The following is a 20,997-nucleotide window of genomic DNA, read 5'->3' as shown; positions in this document are numbered from 1 at the left end:
AGTTTTTTTTGTTTTTTTTAGACCAAAACCTATTTTTTTTGCCTGTAGCAATTTTTTTTATTTAGATTGATGAACGTTTGGCATATTCCCAAACAATAAAGTTTTGCAAAAACCATGACAAAACAAGAATTGCCAGAACGCTGGCAGCCAAAGCCAGACCTATTGACTTTGCCAGTGCTTGTTTCTTTTGTGTACTGGTCCAGATTTGATCGGGAAACATAGCTAAAAAAAAAAAATTTGTTGTCTGTTTTTTAGTTGTTCTCACATGCTTGGGGATCACGGGGATGCCATACAGCAAGGCAAAACCAATAGATCCCAAAAGTGAGACCTATTGATTTTGCCAGTGATTATTTAAATCAGGGAATGCCAGTGGCCTGCTACAGTCCTTTGGACCATGACATTCATGATGGAAGCCAATTCTCACCAAAAATGTTATTATGGCTCTTTCCTCAGATTGCAGTGACTACTACAGTGGTTAGCCTGAAGCTCTCGTTTTGGGAACTCTGGGAACAATATATTGGTTGGCTCAAAGTCCCTGAAAGCCTTTGATGAGTCCCTTGCTCACTGCACCATCAGGATTCAAGCAAGCCTGGCCGACGACGGCTGAAATGCCAGAAACCGGTCCCCGGAAGCTTGTCTCCTTTCCGGTGAAGAATTGGCTTGGTAGTTTGGTCTGCCCTGTTCCCATGATGCACTGGGCCAGGGACAGACTAATTTGCATATAGCCAGGTTCTGAGCTGGGAGGGTGCAGTGAGCTAAATAACGGTGATGGATCAAGCCCTGATCTTTGGACTGGGTAAGAGTGGTCTGCTTAATTCAGACACTCTGTTCATCACCACCCCCTTTTTTTAATCGTTTTTGGCCACTATAGGTGTGGCAGGGTATACTCAGACACGAGTCCCTTGCTCACTGCACATTCAGGATTCAAGCAAGCCGGGCCGACGACGGCTGAAATGCCAGAAACCGGTCCCCGGAAGCTTGTCTCCTTTCCGGTGAAGAATTGGCTTGGTAATTTGGTCTGCCCTGTTCCCATGATGCACTGGGCCAGGGACAGACTAATTTGCATATAGCCGGGTTCTGAGCTGGGATGGTGCAGTGAGCTAAATAACGGTGATGGATCAAGCCCTGATCTTTGGACTGGGTAAGAGTGGTCTGCTTAATTCAGACACTCTGTTCATCACCACCCCCTTTTTTTTAATCAAAGTCCCTGAAAGCCTTTGATGGTGCTTAGCTGTGTGCTGGCATTTATCTCGTAAACTTCCTTTGAAAGTACCCTATAAATATTCTCAATGTTTTTATTTAAAGAAATCTGATACGGTGAGCTTTCAGCAAAACAAAAAATTGGGTATGATGGTTTACACTCGTTTTAAAGATCTCTTTGCTACTTTGACATGTTTCGCGATCTGCTCAGAAAAGTAAACCTCTCTAGCAGCCAGGATGTCTTACTTGTACATTTACAACACTCTGCCTGTAGACAACATAACTTGAAGCCCAGCCTCGCCCTGTCGTGTCTATTTACCCATCCCTTTTAGAGCACCAGGGCAAGAACTGCCCACCTCAGTTCGTTCAGTTAATGTCACAGTATGGTGTTTGGGCTCAGTGAATAAGTATTTCTTTAAACGCGGTAAAGCAAAGGTTCTTCCAAACATATTACTTTATCTCCTGTGTTTTCCTTTATTTTCAAGCTGACTCCAATAAACGTTTTTAGAGCCTGTGGCGTGTTTTTACTGTCGAGTAAACTGCTTGTGCAGCACTTTCGGGTGTGTTGGTTAATGTGTCTGATATCCATGGCTGTTTTTAACAAGAATTACTTCAAATAATTCTGTCTCAAGTGTACATACCACCCACTGCTCCTGCTTTCTTTCAACGAATTTGGAATTCAGTTAGTTCGTTTATTTAGAAGATGCTGAAAATATAACGTTATTTGCGATGTATACTAGTTATTCGTGCTTATAAATCAACTACAAAACATCGTGATTGTATAATTAATAAACAACGGGCTTAGTGTTGATTGTAGTATTTTTACAGTGTCTTAAGTCTTAACGAAACTTGGGGGTCCCGAGGAGCATCTGGTCTCAGACACTCTCTCATCGTGACTTTGGAAAACGTTGACCTCGCTCCACGAATCACACTGCTCAATATACAACTGTTGAAGAAGGGATTACATACACATGATTCGTGAATGAACTATTAACTCTTTACCTTGCAGGCAGTCGTTCTTTGCTTTCGGCTACACTTTACGAAAGATAACATAACCAACAATACCGCAGCAGCCACTGTGCGACAAGTTGTCACTGTTGTTTTTGAGCGGATGGTTGCCGAAGACGAGCGTCAAAAAGGTACAGTTTACCCTCGTGTGGTAACGTGTTTTCATTACTGGTGCACTTTCTGCCTTCATCAACATATTGTCTCATGCTGCTGAGGAGAATGGAAGGTTGGTTAATCTTTGCAAGTGTGTTTCCGGCCACTAAGGTTGGTTCTTATCCAGCTTTTTGCGGCAGCTAGAGTTTTGCCTCCTGCCTGACTCCTATATAATTTTAAACAAGAGTTCTACTTCAGAACAGGCGGGAAGGGATCTTAAAATCTGTACTCTGCATGAGCTTGCCCCTTCAAACGTTTTAAATACCGAAGTCATGATTCAACGTGCATGAAGCTGCATTACATGCCTGTAATTACAACGTCGATTTCTGTTCCTGCTGGAGGTTTAACAACCAATTATTAGTTACATTTGGGCAAATTATACCTTTTAAAATGTATTTCTAGTACAATATGTTCTAACTTTATGATACACAGATGCCACTAACCAGACCTCTTCACTTTTTATATGCAGATGTTGCAGATACACCGGTTCCTGTGCTTGGAAACAGCAACAGAAGATCTGTTAGCAGCTTGAAGCCTTGTGCAAAAGATGCGTACATGCTGTTCCAGGTATGAGCGAGTTTCTGTGCAAAACCTGTGCCTGACATTTTCTAGACTTTAATTTCTTTTAAGGTATTCAGTTGTTCTTATTAAGTCCTAGAGGAATAGTATGCGCCCAGCACTACCATAAGCCTATATCCATCTATTCAAATTCCCCCAGTTTTTTTGCTGCTTTTACTGCTACTCAGTTTATCACCGTCATTGAGCTAGAATTTCTCTAGCATTAATGAGTCAACGTTCGCAAACTCAGTGTACGCTGGGTAAAAAAGATTTTTTTCCTGATTTGTTAGTAGAGCTAAATTTATGTTCTGCTCCTGTCTAATGAAAAAGTGAATATAATATTGATCCGTATACATCAGTAACATGAGTGAGAGTTTACTGTTGACTATTCATTGTAAGTTAACTCAAGTCTGCATTGGCACCGAACATGCGTCATGCATTTTGAGGAACCCCCTACAGTCAAGTTAATGGGATATGCTGATGGCCACTCGTGAAAATGAACATGGCCTCTTATGTGATACCACCTGCAGCAGAAAAACACAGAGTGAACTAGGAGTAGTGAACGTGTGTGTGAGAGAGGTAAAGAGTCAGTCACAGTGATAGGGAAAGGGATGGGAGTGGGGAAATATGGGACGCAGTGGAGAGGGCTCAGGAAACAAAGTAAGTGCAAGGCAGTTGGCACTGCAGATAGCATGGTGTTACAGTGATTGGCCTAAGGATGGACTATAATCTGCCTGCAAGAAACAAGAGCTGAAAACCCATAATAAAATGTAGGCTTTGGAACCTTTTCAGTTCTCATTACCAAACAACACAAGAAGGCTAGAACCAAAGGCGGCCTACAAGTGTGTCATCAACAATTCAAATTGCAGTGTTTTCTGCTCACATCCCGTCAATGATAATTTCCATATGATAAGCTACAGTTTTACAAATATCAAAGATACACTTGGAATCAGGTCCTTTTTTTTTATAGCTAATGTACCGTAACCTTTATGAGAAATTTGGGGGGTTATAAAACATTGGAAAAAAATCATGAAAAAAGTAAGATTTGATGCTAGCTTATTACCTTGTTTGGCAGTACGCAATTTCACTTTGAATGTTTTGGGAGCTCTTGATGAGAAGGAATGGAAGGATGGTCCATGGAGCATCCAGTTGCATTGGTAAAAAAGCAATGGAGGATTGTCAAGGGGAAAACCATTCTATAAGGGTTACATACACTATAGCTGAGGGTAGAATATTGCCTGATTTACTGTTAAGCTACATATTTCCCAGCGAAGAGCAGTTCATTTGCAGCTTACACATTCCTTTCTCTCAGTAGGTATCAAAATATTGATGTCTAGGAAACGCACACCTGGGTTGAGAATTAAAGTGCCATCCAAAAATCTGATTATGGCATTATTTACAGAGCAAAGTCCATTTTACGAGTGAGCTTCCCAGAAGAAATCAAAAGGTGGTCAAGAATTCAATGGTCTCTATGTTGTTTAAAGAACATTTGTAAATGTATAGAATGTGAACAGAGAATGGATAGACTTTGCACATGAAGCAAAAAGCATGAAACCGTTGTCGAGCACATACTTGGACTACAATGGCAAAATAAGGTGGTAAATTATTTGCATGACCATTTTTCCATGGTTGAAGGACCAGGGGTAAAAAGACCCCCATCTGCAATTAAATGCAACTCCTAGTTTACAGCAACATATACATCATTTAAAAAGCAGCTCAATAGTAGTCAGAAGAACTTGAAAGACACCCATACTTAATGGGGAAACGCAGATTTTGCAAAGGATACAAAAATGCAATAGGGCTACGTTAGCAGCAATTTGTAATGAATGTATCGCTGTGTATGAAACTTGCAAACATTGTGGCTCTAGATGCTTCTGGGCTTCAATAAAGAATATGAAGGTGACCGTGAGTAAATGTTGTGGAATTCTATTTCTGATGAGGATTGGGTATTACATATAGTTCAAGTGATATGTTAACAAAGAAGCCTAGTTTGATGTGGTGCCAACACGGTTCCTTCATTGTCTTTTTATGAGAGAACAATCGGTAGTGAACAGTTAAAAGGTGCAAGAAGAAGGCTGTGCCAGACCCCAGACCTAGCCCCGTGGAATTGTTCAAGTCTGTCTGTTGCTCCCATGTTTTATCTGCTGTGTTTGTTATACCAATTTGCCTGCGACAATTGATTGGCCTAATCAGAAGGACTTATATCAAATCACTTTGATGCGTTCCAGGTCCCTGTTTTTGTCTGAAAACAATCCACCCCAACAAGTGCTCTTTTGTACCCTTATTCAGCCATCAGAGGACAAGCAATTTAATGTATCTCTAATATGAAGACCAGTTGCTCAGAAGAAGTCATTTTTATTACATACACTGACAATTACTGAGGTTTGAGATGGTCACAGTTATCAAAGAAATTTAACTCATCTATTTCGAGCACCGGACTATTAAGCAGACAGTCACATCCTGCTTTGTATTCCTTGCCCACATGGCTAGTTCACCTAGCTCATCATCTGTCCTGGATCCTTTTACTATCCCTCCCATAAACGTTCCTACACAGAAAAAGAGCATTCTGGTTATAACCGCTCAGATTAACAGCCCTATGATATCTCGCATTTCCCGATGAAATTGAGTCTGACAGTGAATCAATCTAGGGTCGGATTGAAAAATTAGGAATCTGTCTAGTTAATTCTTCCCAGAACACACACTCTAAACTGGGGGATTCTTATGACAATCTAGATTTTACCAATGAACTACTCCCTTTAGCATATTCATGGACTATACCTCAAGCTCGGGTTGATCTACAATGGGAAAAGACTAAGGGCCTGATAATTAGTTTGGCAGCCCGATGGACCGCCAAACCCACAGTAGCAGTGTGGCAGGCACCGCACCGCCCCGCCCCACCCTTCCTACTGCCGTATCATGACTGGTGGTCAGTTCGCCATAGGACCGGTGCTACTGCCAGGGAGCTGCAATCCCTGGCGGTCTTGCAGTGGTCTGAGGCCATAATGTGCTGGTCACCAAGCATATGAGTTTCCTCGCCGCCCTCCTTTCATGGCGGGGAGGCTCCTATTTAAGGGGTGGTGATGAGGAAATGGCCCCCTGCTGCCTCAGTGCACTGGAGGGCATACATTGGGGCACATGGTGTGTCCCCACGATCTATCTGCAACCCAGTTGGTGCACAACATGGACTTTACAGTCCATGCCATGCTGGAACGTGCTGTGGCGGTACCACAATGCTGCCTTTCGAATGCTCTCCTTTGAGCCATTGAAAGGCAGCGTGGTGGGCCAGCCCCGCCGGACCGCCTGTCTGGATTTTAACTTGTAATCCAACGGGGAGTCGTCGGTGGAGTTTGGTGGTGTGGGAGCGGGGCAGTGGCATGCTGCCTGCCTCCCACACCGCCAAACTAATAATCTGGCCTAGAGTCATCACCCTTACCACAGACGCAACTTCACGCACAAGTACCAAATAATGACAACCAGACAACAACTAATGCATATTCTACTTTGATACAGGAAACGTATGGTACAGTTCCACTTACTTCTCCAGTTCTCGCCTCCGTGAATACAATTTGTATTACCATAACAAAATATATGGTACCTTGATAGTGCAGTCATGTTCGAGAGACAAGTAGACTGCTATACTAAACAAAATCTCTCTGAACACTTGTAGTTTAAAAGGATTTTTTACAGATAAATTTATACAAGGCAACTTTTCTAATAAAATGACTTAAAAAATTCAACAAAGGTTTTGAATTAACGATTTGATTGATCATGTGCAATTACTACCATCTAAAATAAAACACCTGCAGAAATCTCATTCAGTATACACCAAACTACAAAACAAGCTATGTATCGAAGCTAGTAGTACGAATAAACTATTCGATACATTTCTATTAATACCTTTATTCAACAGATTAAAAAAACAGCCAGAAAAGTGCAAACATAATATCGTCAATTAAATATATACAGACATGAAAACACACTAATATCGAACTATTGGATACACATATAACGATTCTGAAAGTATGCATTTAAACACTATAAATCAGATGGTTGCTGACACCCACTAATCATATAGAAGAACTAAGTGAGTTACAAAATCAAGTTCATGAACTGTTACAGAGACTCAAAACAGTCCTATGATTCCATCAATTTCAACTACTATGGCTGTTAATCAGGATGATTCATTTCAACCGTATTTAAATAAGAGAAAAATGAAACAAACTGCAGAAACTGAACAAAAATGTTTTAAACCATAAAATGGTACATCTGCTTCACAAATTAAACGTGTTCCAGTTTCTTGACAAATGTAAAACAGAATAAATAACAACATAAATCTGGTCTGTTCGAAGGGTTACAAGATTGGTTTAATCTTGGGAGCCTCCGTCAACATCTGCAATAAAATGTAGTTGAGAATCTCATTCTAAGTCCTCTCAAGATAATGGACAGGAAGCACTGCACAGGGTCTCTAATTCACAAGACATGATAGGTGAAATGGTGATCAAAAATCCAACATTATGCAGAACAGGCGTTCGAGCATAAAGATTTGCCTATTAATGAAATCACTAAGTAATCCAATAACACTCTGTGCAAATTGGTTCAGTACTGAAGATCAGGAAAACGCTTGAAGACCTATGGAAAACCCTAAAGGGAAATGATCATGCAGGACGAGATTCTAGCTTCCAATTTCGAAGACCTAGCACAAAACAAAACCCACAAATAATACTGCACTCTTTTTGTAAGCCTGAAACTGAACATAAGATTTGCTCAAACAAATCAGGAACAGATATTCTCAATTACTCCTTCCAAATTGTCTTTTGCCCAACTTACTATTCTGAAGATTCCTATGATATTTTTAACCATCAGAATACAATGAAGATTGTTCAACACCTCAAAGATTTAGATCAAACAGACTCACATGATTTAAAAGTGGTTCAATTCATAAAAGATCAAACTACAAGTATAGAGTTCACTCATACAAACTGAAGCTCCCAAAGTACTTCTGAAACAATAATGAATCATAGTAATACTTTAGCAAAATGGTTTATTATTCTTAAAGCAGTTGAGCTTAAAAAATACCCACACTTTCTCAAAGCTACATGTAAACACAGTCTATCTTCCATAAAGAATGCATCATTTAGTCAACTTTCAATATTTAAAGGGTCAGACAACCTAGTAACATTGAGATTGATAATCTTATGATCTCTGCTAATGAGGAGCCTATCTCAATGAAGAACATCTGCCCCTTCGTTCAAAACTACAGATGCAATGGATCTTATACTATAAAATAATTTCCTGTAACTAAGTACATCTGACGTAGACCATCATACAGCAGGTCCTCCTACAGATCAGCTAAGGATTTGCTCTTGGAACCGCTCAGATATAGAACGCCAACTGAGTAAGAATGATGTTGAACTTAAGTTCCTTTAATATACTTTTCTTATTATTTGTCTGCAAGAGACATGGAAAATTGACAACATCAAACTGCAGAACTACTTTAGTTTGGACTCTCCAGCAACTAAAGGCCAAATGGATAGGCTTAGTGGTGATCTTTCAGAACTTAATAGAGATTTAACTTGTACATGATCAATTACAGAACTACTTTGATCTTAAAAGTATATATTAGCTGTCACAATGAAGTTCTGTGTTAATTATCAATCCATCTTATAAATGTGTACTTTTTTCCAAAACAAGCAGGAAACAGTGAACAACTTCCACTACTACTTGATCAACTTGAAGCTCTAAGCAGTATAATGACTAATACAACTGTGCTAATAATAATGGGAAAGTTAAATACTTATCTACTACTCTCCGTTGAAGCGAATGATAATTAAGACACCACAAATCCCAGCTACAACATCCTAGCAGCCATTGTTAAATGGAAAAAACATAATTAGTATGGCAAACTGATGAGTATTTCAATACATGATTTTAGCATTTTAATGGGAGACATATAAATGAGCTGCCAGCTCCGTTTACATTTGAGGAAGGAGGCAAAAACTCCTTGATTAGAAAATAATTAACAAGACGGAAAGTGATCACCACCCGCAGCAAATCATACTTCAATATAAAATAAAAAACCTAGCATCAAAATTGTGAAGTTCAGTATATATATAATGGCAGTGATAAGAGGGAAAACGTTGTCTGGAACATCTTATTCAACACCAAGATATTAAAATTACGAATAAAGAATTTATCACCAAATGTAATGAATTTAATGTCAGTGGAGCCTTTGAGTTATGTTATGTTAAACTTTATTTGTACAGCGCACGTACACCAGGTTGGTTTCTTGGCGCTGTTCTGAAGGTCTTAGACAAGGTGTTATAAATATCCGTGTTTAAATAGCCAAGTTTTTAGGATTTTGCTGAAGCTCATGATGTTTGTGCAGGATCTGATCTCAAGAGGCAGGGAGTTCCAGAATTTGGGGCCTAGGGTGGCTAACCTTGTCCCCCCAGCGCGTTTTAACCTGAAAGATGGTACGGCAAGAGCACTCAGATCATCAGACGCTCAGTTACTGGTCTGCCCCCGCTACAAATTAGTGACTAAGGGAGGGAGAGCCTTCTCTGTCCTGGCCCCCCAACTGTGGAACAAGCTGCCTGAGGGGCTACACAGGGAGATGAATCTCCTGCGGTTCAGGAAATCTCTGAAAACCTTGCTGTTTCGAAGAGCCTTGACCACAGTGTAGTCCTGTAGCTGCATCTCTCTTAGGAGTGAACCAGGTTATTGTATGACATCGATTTCCAAGCGCCTAGAGGCCTGCAGGTGATTGGGCGCGCTATAAATCGAAATTAACAATAACAACAATAACAATAACGGTCAAGAGGTGCATATGAGCAGATCGCCGGTTGCGGGTAGGAGTGTGTCTATTGATCAGATTGTTGATGAATTTAGGGCTTTTGCTGTTCAAGGATTTGAAGATGATGCATCCTACCTTGAAGGCGCATTTCTGGTTTATTGGAAGCTAATGTAGTTTCTTCAGAAGAGGGAGATATGTTGACGCCTGTTTTCTTGAAGGATCAGCCTGGCCACCTGGTTTTGAACCATTTGAAGGCGGTGGCTGAGATAGGCCGGAATGTCCAGGTAAAGGAAGTTGGCATAGTCGATGTGGGATATCACCATGGCAAGTAATGCCTGTGTTTTTGCTTCCTGAGAGAGGAACCTGCTGATTTTCCTTATTTTTCTTAGTTGAAAGCACCAGGTAGAGATCACAGATCCAATTAGATTTTTCATGGTTAAGTCATTGTTGATTATGACTCCCAAGGTTTTGCCGATGTAGATGGAGCAGGGGGCTGCCCCAGTTCTTTAGGCCAGAAGTGGGAGCTCCAGGGATTCGATGAGCCTCCTGTGAGGATCACTTCCGTTTTGTCCGGATTTAGATTGAGGTGGTTGCTGTTCATCCAGTCACGAATGAACAGCATGGTTGTCTGAAATTCGAGGATGATGGTGGGGGAATCAGTAATTGGAAATATTAGTTGAAAATCATCTGCATAGGTAAATGTTCGGACTTTCTTTTCTTTTAGTGCGTGGATCAGGGGGAGGAGGTATAAATTAAATAAGTACGGGGAGAGCGATGAGCCCTGGGGAAACCCGCAAGTGTTCTTAATCTTGGGGGTTGTGAAGTTTCCCGGGCAGACCGCTTGATAACGGTCTGTTAAAAAGGATTTTATCCATTCAAGGGCCGATCCCTGGATTCCTGCATCCATGACTCAGTCGACCAGGATACTGTGGTCGACTGTGTCAAAAGTGGCCGAAAGATCCAGTAGCACCAGGGCTTGGGGGAATCCTCAGTCTGCTTTCTCTTGCAGGGAATCCAGGACTGACAGTACTACTGATTCTGTGGAGTGACCTGGGCGGAACCCTGCTTGATGAGGATCTAGGTAATCTGACTGCTCCAGAAAGGTGGATAGGCTTTTGGCTACGTGGGCTTCGAGTAGGTTGACCATATAGGGAAGCAGTGAGATAGGTCGGTAATTGGTGAGGTTTTCGGGATCTGCTCCTGGCTTCTTCAGGAGGGGGATGGCATGCGTCGCTTTGAAGGCCTCAGGTACGTATCCCTGGGATAGTGACTTGTTTAAGAGGGCCATGGCCGGGTCTGGGCAGGCCGTAAAGGCTTCCTTTAGGATCCGAGGGGGCAGCAGTCCCTAGGAGAGCCAGATTTTACTTTGGTAAGTAGGTCTGTGAAAGCTTCTTGGCTTATCATTGGGATTTGTTCTAGCCTTTGTGTATTTTTTGGTGTGATTTGACAAGTGGGGTTTGTGCATATGGGGATGCTTGCTTTGATAGTTTTGATTTTGTCAATGACGAATTTATTCGCATAAAGACTGAGAAGGTGGGATTTTTAAAGCAACTCTTTCAGGGTTTGATAGATCGTTAGTTATTGCAAAAATGTCTTTTAAACGGTTTACGGAGGTGGTAATTTTAAGTGAGAAGTAATCGGCCTTAGTGGTCAGAATCGTCTTTTTATCAGTTCTTTTTTTTATGTTTGAAAGCTTTATTAGAGAAAAATAAGTATTACAATAAGGTGACATCAGCAAATATGAGAAAAAAGTTATAAGCTGGGACAAGGTAAATAGAAGCAGCCAATATCACAATGAAAAAACAAAGCATTTTAAGTTATGGGGAGGGAAGGAGGGGGGGGGAAGGGAGGAGAAAAGAAAAAAAAAAAAAAAAAAAAAACATGGTATTTATCGTAGAAGATGGATAAGCAATAATAAGAAATACAGTAAATGGCAATCAAAAGTACAGTAAAAAACCAGCATATGATTAATTGCATGAATGAAAAAGAGGTAGGAATGAGGTCAATATAAGCTAAATAATTACAATAATGAGACTGAAAAATATCATGCAAAAGCTACAGGCAAGAGTACATGTGTTCAGGGGGGCTTGAAATTATCCGTAGATAGTGGAGAGTAACTTTTTTTTAGCGGATTGATCGAGGTAGAGAGTAAGAGGTAGCCAGTAAAGTTCAACATTTCGGGAGGGTTTACAGGAGGAAGCAAAGGCCACATCAAGTCTGTGTGAGTGACATACAAGATTCCACCAACAATTGAGAGACAATTTGTTCAGAGATTTCCAATTAGAGACAATATGCTGTAATGCCAGAGCCAGCATAAGGTCAAAAAGACCACGAGAATGTGGGGGGAGGTCTAAGTCTTCTGAAAGGCTACCAAGAAATACTAAAGAAGTAGAAAATTGAATAGAGAGGTTGAAAATGCGAGAAAGGCGAGAGAAGAGCTGAGACCAGAAAATACGAGTTGAAGGTCAGAGAAAGAAGAGGTGGAAAAGATCTGCAGAAGGGGCATTACAGGTCCAACAATTAGATACAGCATCAGGTTGAAAGCGAGAGATAGAAAGAGGAGAGAGGTATAGTCTGTGGTAAAAGAAACATAGGGATTGAGTGAGAGAGGCAGTACGGGAAATCTTCAAGGATCGAGCCCATATTTTGTCCCAGAGAGAAGTCGGCCATGAAGAATGTAAGTCTGTCTCCCAGGACAATTCTAATTTTGATTTGAGACGATCTGGATTGGGGGCTGAAAAGTATCTGTATATGATGGAAGCTTTAGGAGTTGTGGAAAAGACAGTGAGTAGAGAGGAAGATGAGGTAGGTAGACCTTCAGAGGGGAGAGAGTAATAACGATCTAGAATGGTTTCCATGAGGATAGGGAATTTCTTTGCAAAAGAAGGAGGGCAGTGGAATTGAGAACGAAATGCAGGAAATGAACAAGGGGTTGACCCATCAAAAAGATGACGTATCCAAATGATACCTTTCGCTCTCCATGAGGGCCATGCAATAGGTCGGTTGTTAATCAATAGAAGTGAGTTGTACCATATAGGCAATAGTAGGAAGGATTCCTGCGACAGTGAGGAAGGTGAAACTAAAGGGCGCAGAAGAGAAGAAGTATGCTTGAATAAAAGGGGATTAAGGCATGGGGCTTTAGAGGTAAAACGAATTACTTCTTGGAAAGAGTACGGAAGCAGTAATTCCTGTTCAACAGAAAGCCAGAGGGGAGAAAAAGGGGAGGGTTCCTGAGATAACCAGCGGGAAGCCTGTCGAAGGGAAAAGGACTTATGGTAGAGGCGAAAGTCTGGAAAGTTGGTACCACCATTAAGCTTAGATTTACGTAAGTTGAAAAGCGATATGCGGGCTTTTTTCTGCTTCCAAAGAAATTTGGACAACGCAGAATCAATGCGACGGAAATAGGAGGTTGAAATACGAAGTGGGAGCATGGATAACAAGTAAATCAGAATAGGGGCAATCATCATTCTGATGGAGTCAAGGCGGCCCCACCAGGAAAGAAATAGTGGATTCCAAGAGGTGAGTAATGATTCTATTCTAGATATGACTGCATTCATGTTGAGTTGAATAGAGGAAGAAATAGAGCTAGAAAAAAGAACACCGAGATATTTAATTTTCGTAGAATTCCAAGCAAAGCCAGTGGCCGTGAAATAGTGGGGGAGACAAAATTTGGTTAAAGGAAGGATCTCTGTTTTGTCCGATTTTATTTTGTAACCAGAAACCAAGGAGAATTTCTGAAATTCGTCTAGTAATGCAGGGACTGAGGTAGGCGGGTCAGAAATAAATAAAAGAATATCGTCAGCATATGCAGACAATTTAAGATGACGTTTACCGTACGGGAAGCCAGAGATGGATGGATTATTGCGTATGGAGGTAAGGAAAGGTTCGAGCGCCAAAATAAATAAAAGAGGTGATAAGGGACAGCCCTGACGAACACCACGTTGGAGTGTGAATGGGGAAGTGAGTTGACCATTAACGAGAACAGATGCTTTGGGCATAGAGTATATCAAAGAAATATAAGATATGAATTTGGGGTTAAAGCCGTGCCATTTCAAGGAGGCCAGAAGAAAGGACCAGTCGACCCGGTCAAAGGCTTTCTCAGCATCTACTGAAATGGCTGCAAGGGAAATCGATAGTGAAGGGGCATTACTTAAAACATTAAGGAAGAGTCTAGAATTATCCGAGGTCAAGCAGCCTTTAACAAAGCCGCATTGTTCTTTCCCTATGAGATGTGGTAGGAGCGGGTCAAGGCGAAGAGCTAATAGTTTCGCAAAAATTTTATAGTCAACATTAACTAAAGATATAGGTCGATAATTTTTACAGAACTTAGGGTCTCTACCATCTTTAGGGATAAGGCATATGGTAGCGTCCTGAAAAGAGCCTTGGGCTGATCCAGTAGAACAAAAAGACTGAAAGAGAGATAGAAGTTTGGGTAAAAGAAGGTCCGAAAAATGTAGGTAAAATTCAACTGGGAAGCCATCAGGTCCTGGGGTTTTCCCCTTAGTGAGGGAGGATAGAGCAGAGGACAGTTCCGAAATAGTAAGATCAGAATCAACGGCCGAAATATTAAGGTGGGAAGTATCTGGGCGAGGTATGTTATCAAAGTAGGATTGAATAAGCTCTGGGGTGGGAGGGTTTTCCGGAGTATATAAAGTCTCATAAAAAGCGTGGAATTGTTCCAAAATTTCTGCATTGGTATGAAGAAGTACATTAGAGGGGGAATAAATAGAATCAATATTAGTACGTTCTTTACGAGACTTTAAATAGTTAGCTAATAATTTACCTGACTTATTTCGACCTCCATAAAATCGCGCGCTGCTCTGGAGAAGAAAGGAGGAGGCAGAGTCTGTGGTAAGTTTGTTAAAGGCAATCTTAGCCTTAAGCAATTCAGGAGACATAATCTTATCAGAGGAAGTATAGAATTGATGTTCCAGAGATTTAATATGTGCAAGTGTGAGTTTACGTTTTTGAAGGAATTTTTTCTTCTTTTTAGAGACGAAATCAATAATAAAACCTCGGGCTGTGGCCTTGAAGGAATCCCAAAGAATATGAGGTGGGGTATCAGGTGTAGAATTAAGATGAAAAAATTCGGAAGCAAAAGAACGAAAAGAGGAGGAAAAAAGAGGATCAGTAAGAAGAGAGGGGTTGAAGCGCCAGCGAGAAGATTTAGGAGTAGTAGGAAGAAGGTCAAAAACAGTAATAATAGGAGCATGGTCAGAGATAACAATCGGTTCAATAGAAGAAGAAATAAGGTGTTGAGAAAGAGATGAAGAGAGAAAGATATAGTCTAAGCGGGAGAAGGAAGCATGAGGAGGAGAGAAGAAGGAGAAATCCATAACATCTGGGTGAGTGAGTCTCCATGAGTCTACAAGGTGAGTTTGGGTAATAGTGTCAAGGAATTGTTTATGTGGTTTATGAGGGGAAAAACGAACAGAGGATCTACGGTCTAAAAATGGGTCAATGATCTGGTTACAATCTCCACCTAATAGAAAAGCATCATCTTTATGTTGAATACATTTGGCTGTAATGGAGGGCCAAAAAGAGGAATCAAAACATGTGGGACCGTAAACATTGAATATCGTAAGTGGGATATTGTTAATTAGTAGTTTAGCTAAGACCCAGCGTCCCTCGTCATCCTTTTCTTCTAGAACGACTTTACACTGGAGTCGCTTATGAATCAAAATGGCTACTCCATTCTTTTTTTGAGAAGCGGGAGAAAATAAAACAGTTCCAACCCATAGTCGCTTTAGCTTTAAAGATTCAATGTCAGATAGGTGAGTTTCTTGGATAAGGACGATATCTGGGTTGTAAGAGGAAAGGTGGGAGAGTACTCTTTGCCTTTTGATAGGGTGATTAAATCCTTTCACATTCCATTTTTTTTTTTTTTTTTTTTTTTTTTTTGAAGACGTTTATTATTGTGAGAAAAAAAAAAGGTGCAGTACATATAGCTGAGCCTACAACCCTGCGGGCCGGCTGCAAGAAATCTGTGTATGGTAGGGACATAGTGTTACAGGGGAGGGCATTATGCATCTTCTCGCTCGTGGTCCGGCGTGCCTCTTCACTGGTGGAATATGTATACTCTTCACATTACGCACACAGTCAGTTCTAAAATTGACGTCTCATTTTTACATTTTTCTATAATTCAACCAGTAACTTTTTCAACATAAAACAGGGATGACCATATCAGTATTTCCCAGCGTGTCTGTGATGCCAGTGCCGCGCCACGTACCATCGGTGCGCACGGCACCAACGTCCCATCGACGTGTTAGGTATGCGCCGGTGGCGCATCAATGAAATGTGGGGTCAGTGGCTCGCTTATGTATGTAGCTGCAGAGCTGGTGCAGAACGGGTTCGGTGAGCGGTGGTGACCCCCCATCTGTCAAGTCAGTGTGCGGCGCGTGTGGCAGACGTATGCGTCGCCCCTGTTGTACCGTCGGTGGGTGTCACCCGCTCCCGTGTTCCCTGCCGAGTGTCCAGGCAGTGGTACTTGACCGCCGCTGTGTGGAGGTGGGTATTCACGCGGCTGGCATGGTCAGGAGTGTGAAACTCTTAACTTGGGGTTGCGTGGGGGGGGTCGGACATGGGGGGGGAAGGGGGGGAAAGTGTACTCTAGGGGACCGGGTCAAGGCAGAGTTGCTAAGAGCAGTGTTCGATCTATTATGTGGTGGAGGGCCCTCGTGTGCGCGGCCGGTTGTTGGTCGTGGCATGTGTGCTGGGGGGGGTCAGTGCCGCGCACTCAGCTGGGGTGGCGGGGGTCATCGCGGCGTGTAGCCCCGTCTATGGTGTCGCCGCTCGCGGGGCTCCTGCCCTTCCCAGCTGTCTCTGCGTGAGTCCTCTGGCCTCGCCCTCCCCCCGCAGGGACCCCAGGATATCATCCCAGACGTGTGCGATCGGGAATTGCCTCAACCCCGCAATCTCCTCACCTCGCAGTGCCGTGCCCTCTGCTCTGGCCCAGTTGAGAAAGGATGTGTACCAGTGTGCGGGAGTCGGTGGATCTCTGCTTTTCCAGTGCCTGGTGAGTAGGCGCTTGGCCGTGATGAGGCCTAGGTCCCAGAACCGAGCCAGTGTTCTATTTTGTTTAGTCCTCTTGTATAGCCCAAGAACGCATGCCTCCCACGTGTTAGGTAGCCCCGGGCCTGTGCTGTGCGTCAGGAGCGATGTCACCTCCCCCCAGTATGTGGACAGAGTCGGGCAGCTCCAAAGCATATGCAGTACGTCGGCGTCCAGCAGGTCGCACCTGGGGCAGGCCGCTGTGTCTGTCGTGAAGTACTTATTTATTCTGTCTGGCGACAGGTATGCCTGATGCAGTATATACAGTTGTATAGTGCGGAATCGGGAGTTACGTGGGATGTTCACAGGGCTGGCTAGGACTAGCTTCCATTCTTTGTCTGTCCAATCCCTCCCCCGGTGGGCCGCCCACTTGTCTCTAATTGGTTGTGTGGACCGCTGAGTGTGTATGAGGAGCGCCTGCGCCAGCCAGTGTGTAATGTGTGATCCTCTGCCCATAACGTGTAGGTACTGGATCAAGTGATGGAGCGGTGGCTCCTCCTGGATGTCCCCCCAGGACTCCGTGTAGGCCCTCACCACTGACGCGTGGAGCAGGAATTGGCCTGGCGGCAGGCCAGTGCCCTCCGATAGTTCCGTAAAAGGAAGTAGGCCCCCATCCGTGTAGAGGTCTCCCATAGTCTATCCTTTCACATTCCATGAAACAACTTTGAAGGTGAAAGCTTATTAAACTGTTCTAAATCAAGAATTGCAAAAGCATACTGTACATGTAATAATGCAAACTGTATAGAAGTATTAACCATAAAACTCTTCAAAAAGGAAGAAGGAAGAACAGGTAGAAAAGGAAGAAGAAAAAGGAAAAGGGAGGAGGAGAAGGGTGGGAAAAGGGAAGGAAGATCAGTGGGGAAGGAAGAAGGAAGAAAAGAGAGAATGCATAGAAGACAGTACAAATCCAGAAGGATGACTGTATTAAACATACCTGAAAGAGAAAAAATACACATAGGGAAGGTGGGGAGGTGGTGATGCTTTACAAGACGTACGGACCAGGATCAGGAGGAGAGCCACATCGAGACCGCACAAAAGGAACATGGAATGGGACAAGGTGTTGAGGGAAGTATCCGATACATATCCGTCTGGGGAGGAAAGAAAAGGGAAAAAATGTTAACATACATAACATGTCAACGTAAAAGTAGAAGTCCAGAAAGTAGAAAAAGAAAATAGAGGGATACAAAGGAGATGCCAGAGACAGATAAAGGAAAAAAGAGATACGAAAAGAGAGTGTAAAAACTGAGATGAGAAGTAAGGAGAATACATGAAGTCAAAGACAAGCCATTAGGAGGACAAACAAGTTAGACAATAAAAGTCCAATTTCAGCCACTGGTCGAAGCAGAAGAGGAGGCATCCATCCCTTCTTCACTGTGTAGAAGCAGAAAGTTCCTTAATTCTCCAGGTTCCTGAAATGACCAAGTCTTTTCTCGATAGGTGACTTTGAGAGTACAAGGATGAAACAAGCCATATCTTGCTCCCAGGGCGCGCAAAGAGGGACGCATAGCCAGAAATTCTTTACGTCTGGAGGCAGTGACGTTAGAGACATCTTGAGATAGATATACTCGTTGACCTTGCCAAGACACTTGTTGTTTACTCCTCGCAGCTGAGAGAATCAATAGAAGATCTGTGTATTTCAGAAATAAAATGATGACTCCACGAGGTTTTGAGGAGGAGCCCGTTCTGGCGCCTAGTCTATGGGCTCTTTGTATACTAATGGAGGTGGAAGGTGGTAGGTCCAGAAGTTTCGGCAAGAAAGTGGTGAAGAAAGTTACTGGATTATCCCCCTCAAGATTTTCCGGCAGATTGTAAATACGGAGGTTATTCCTCCTATTTCGATTTTCCAAATCCTCTGTATGCTTTTGGAGTGAGAGGTCCGTTTTTTCTAAGGAGTCTATACGTTGTGTATTGGACTGAACGTCAGGAAGGTGCTGTTCAACCGTAGAAAGACGGGCATCCATATTTTCCCATTTATCCTTTAAGAGCTGCATATCTGTACTCGTTTTTTCAATAAATGGGCGCAGCGCGCGCAGTTCTTCTAGGATTTGGTCAGTAGAAGAATGTGAAGGATTGTCTTCTGGCGTAGGAGAATTTTGCTTGAGGCGCTTGCCCGCCGGGGCGGGTGGGGAAGACTTACTGGTGTTAGTATGAGCCAATGATGATTTTGGAGTCGTCATTTTCGCAGATGCAGTGGCTCTATCTGTACCAGATGAAGAAGCTCCAGAAGTACTCCCCGATGGTGTGAAGACAAATTTAGGTTTGCGTAAGTTGACCATAGAAAGAAATGAACGTGCGACAAAACAGTCTCAATTCCCTGTGAGACGACTAAAGGTGCATGTGAAATGTTCCAGAAATATCTCCAAAGAGAGGATGAGGCACCCAGACGTAGCTCAGTGGAAAAGGCAACAGGGAATTAGAGTGGGATAGGTAACGAGTACAAAAAAGGGGAGGATGACTAAAATGGAAGCACATGAAGGAGCATCCTGAAGTAGCTGAGGCGCAGGAGAAACAGGCAGAAAGTCTCAGAGAACGTTGTTGTCATAGCGCCATGAGGAAGAAATTGAGGAGAAAAAGTATTTCAGAGCAATGAGCATGTTAGGGCGGGAAACATCCAGCTGTCAGGGGTGAAATTCCGTAAAAACTGCGTAATTGGACGTTTCCTCTAATGTGGAAGAGGAGAGAAAAAATGCAGGAAAAGTGTCTTGCACCATATATATAATTCTCACCCCTGAAGTGGAGTCGGTGTCTGAAAGGTCGTTGGTGTCCAGTGACACGTCGTGTAGTGACAGCTCCTGTCAGCAGAGGCTCCGATGTTCGGAAGAGCTTCAAAATGGCGGCTCCGTGAGGGGCAGGGAATTCATCGCGGAGAGGGGCGAAAACCGCTCCACTAGCGGTGAAAAGCTACTCCGCTGATTCCGTTAATGTTCCGCCAGCCAAATCCGGCGACGGTGCTCAGTAGCGGTCCCGTTTACATCGGGAAAAATACTCCGTGAGGTGATCGATGCGGCGGAGCTCCGTACCTAGCCGGCCATCTTGCGCGGCATCCAAGCCACGCCCCCTTTTTATCAGTTCTAAGGGCTATTAGAGAGATACTTTTGTCGTTGTGTGAGTTTTTGCTCCTCCATTTACCTTCTGCTTGCCGCAGAGCAAGTTTTAGCTCTTGTAAGTCATCGGAAAACCATTTCTGGGCTTTGTGACGACGTGCTCGTTGAATTTTCCTAAGAGGGACATGTTTATTGCTGGCTGTCAGGAGCCATTCCGACAGGTTTTTCTCATTCTCCTCTATACAGGATTGGCTGATGGGAGTTGTATTGGCCAAGGTTTCGAGGAATTTGGATTTGTCAATGGTGTTCCAGCTCCTAAAGTATCCAGGTTCAGGTAAGGGTATTTTAGGTTTGGTAAGGTTGTATGGAAAATTTGATGAGATAGTGATCTGACCAGATACTAGGAGTTACATCTGGATTTGTCATGTCTAGGTTTGTGGACCATAACTGGTCTAGTGTATGCCCTTTAGTGTGAGTAGCGGAGGTGATGTGCTGACGGAGGTTTAGCCCTGTAAGTTAATCAGTCAATTCGGCTGAGTGAGATCCACCTGCTGGCTCGTTAGCCCAGTAGTTAAGGTCACCAATCAGTAGTATTTTCGCATGTTTCGTTATGATATGTGTCATCTGTTCAGTCAGAGATTGTGGGAACTGTGGCATACTCTGTGGTGGTCTGTAGAGTATGACACTGACTAACGGAAGCAGAATTTAATCACTAGGTTCTCTACTTGTGGGAGGTCGAGGGGGGTAAGTGCTAAGAATTTTAGGTCTTGATGAATTATAGCTGCCACACCCCCTCCTGTTATTCCCTGATGGTGGTTGGCTTGGAGGATGTAGTAGTCGCGAGGTAGAGCTGCTAGGATATCAGGTGAGGAATCCTGTGTTAACCAGGTTTCTGTCAACAGTAGGATATCTGGTTTTGCATTCGCCAGTAGGTTGTGTATTTCAAGTTGATGTTTGACCATGGAACGGGTATTTAAATAGGTAACTCTTAGGGCTTGTATTTTGGCTGAGCCTTGGGATTCGGTCTCTTGCTCGGATTTTTGTGATCATAGAGTTCGGGGAATGAGGATCTTTTTGCCATTATCCCGTTCATGACTATGTTAGCCAGGGAGTGCTGGTCGATTGCTCGTTCGTTAGAATGGAGTGAGTTTAGTTTGGCCGTGGAGTATATAGTGCTTTGAGCATAATGGC

The 20,997-nt window shown here is 42.9% G+C and overlaps 1 protein-coding gene across 2 annotated transcripts in view; it reads left to right on the top strand.

The window, feature by feature from the left end:
- MON2 (MON2 regulator of endosome-to-Golgi trafficking) overlaps positions 1-20,997 on the top strand; it is a 966,303-nt gene that overhangs the window by 152,430 nt on the left and 792,876 nt on the right. For both annotated transcript variants that reach the window (XM_086919098.1, XM_086919097.1), the window contains exons 5-6: positions 2,210-2,339; positions 2,831-2,928. In XM_086919098.1, the coding sequence (XP_086775224.1) occupies positions 2,210-2,339; positions 2,831-2,928 (228 nt within the window). The remainder of the gene's footprint in view (positions 1-2,209; positions 2,340-2,830; positions 2,929-20,997) is intronic.

The sequence above is a fragment of the Lissotriton vulgaris genome, chromosome 1_1 (assembly GCF_964263255.1).
Source record: "Lissotriton vulgaris chromosome 1_1, aLisVul1.2, whole genome shotgun sequence".
Classification (NCBI taxonomy): domain Eukaryota; kingdom Metazoa; phylum Chordata; class Amphibia; order Caudata; family Salamandridae; genus Lissotriton; species Lissotriton vulgaris.
This window is presented reverse-complemented; position numbering and strand designations above follow the sequence as displayed.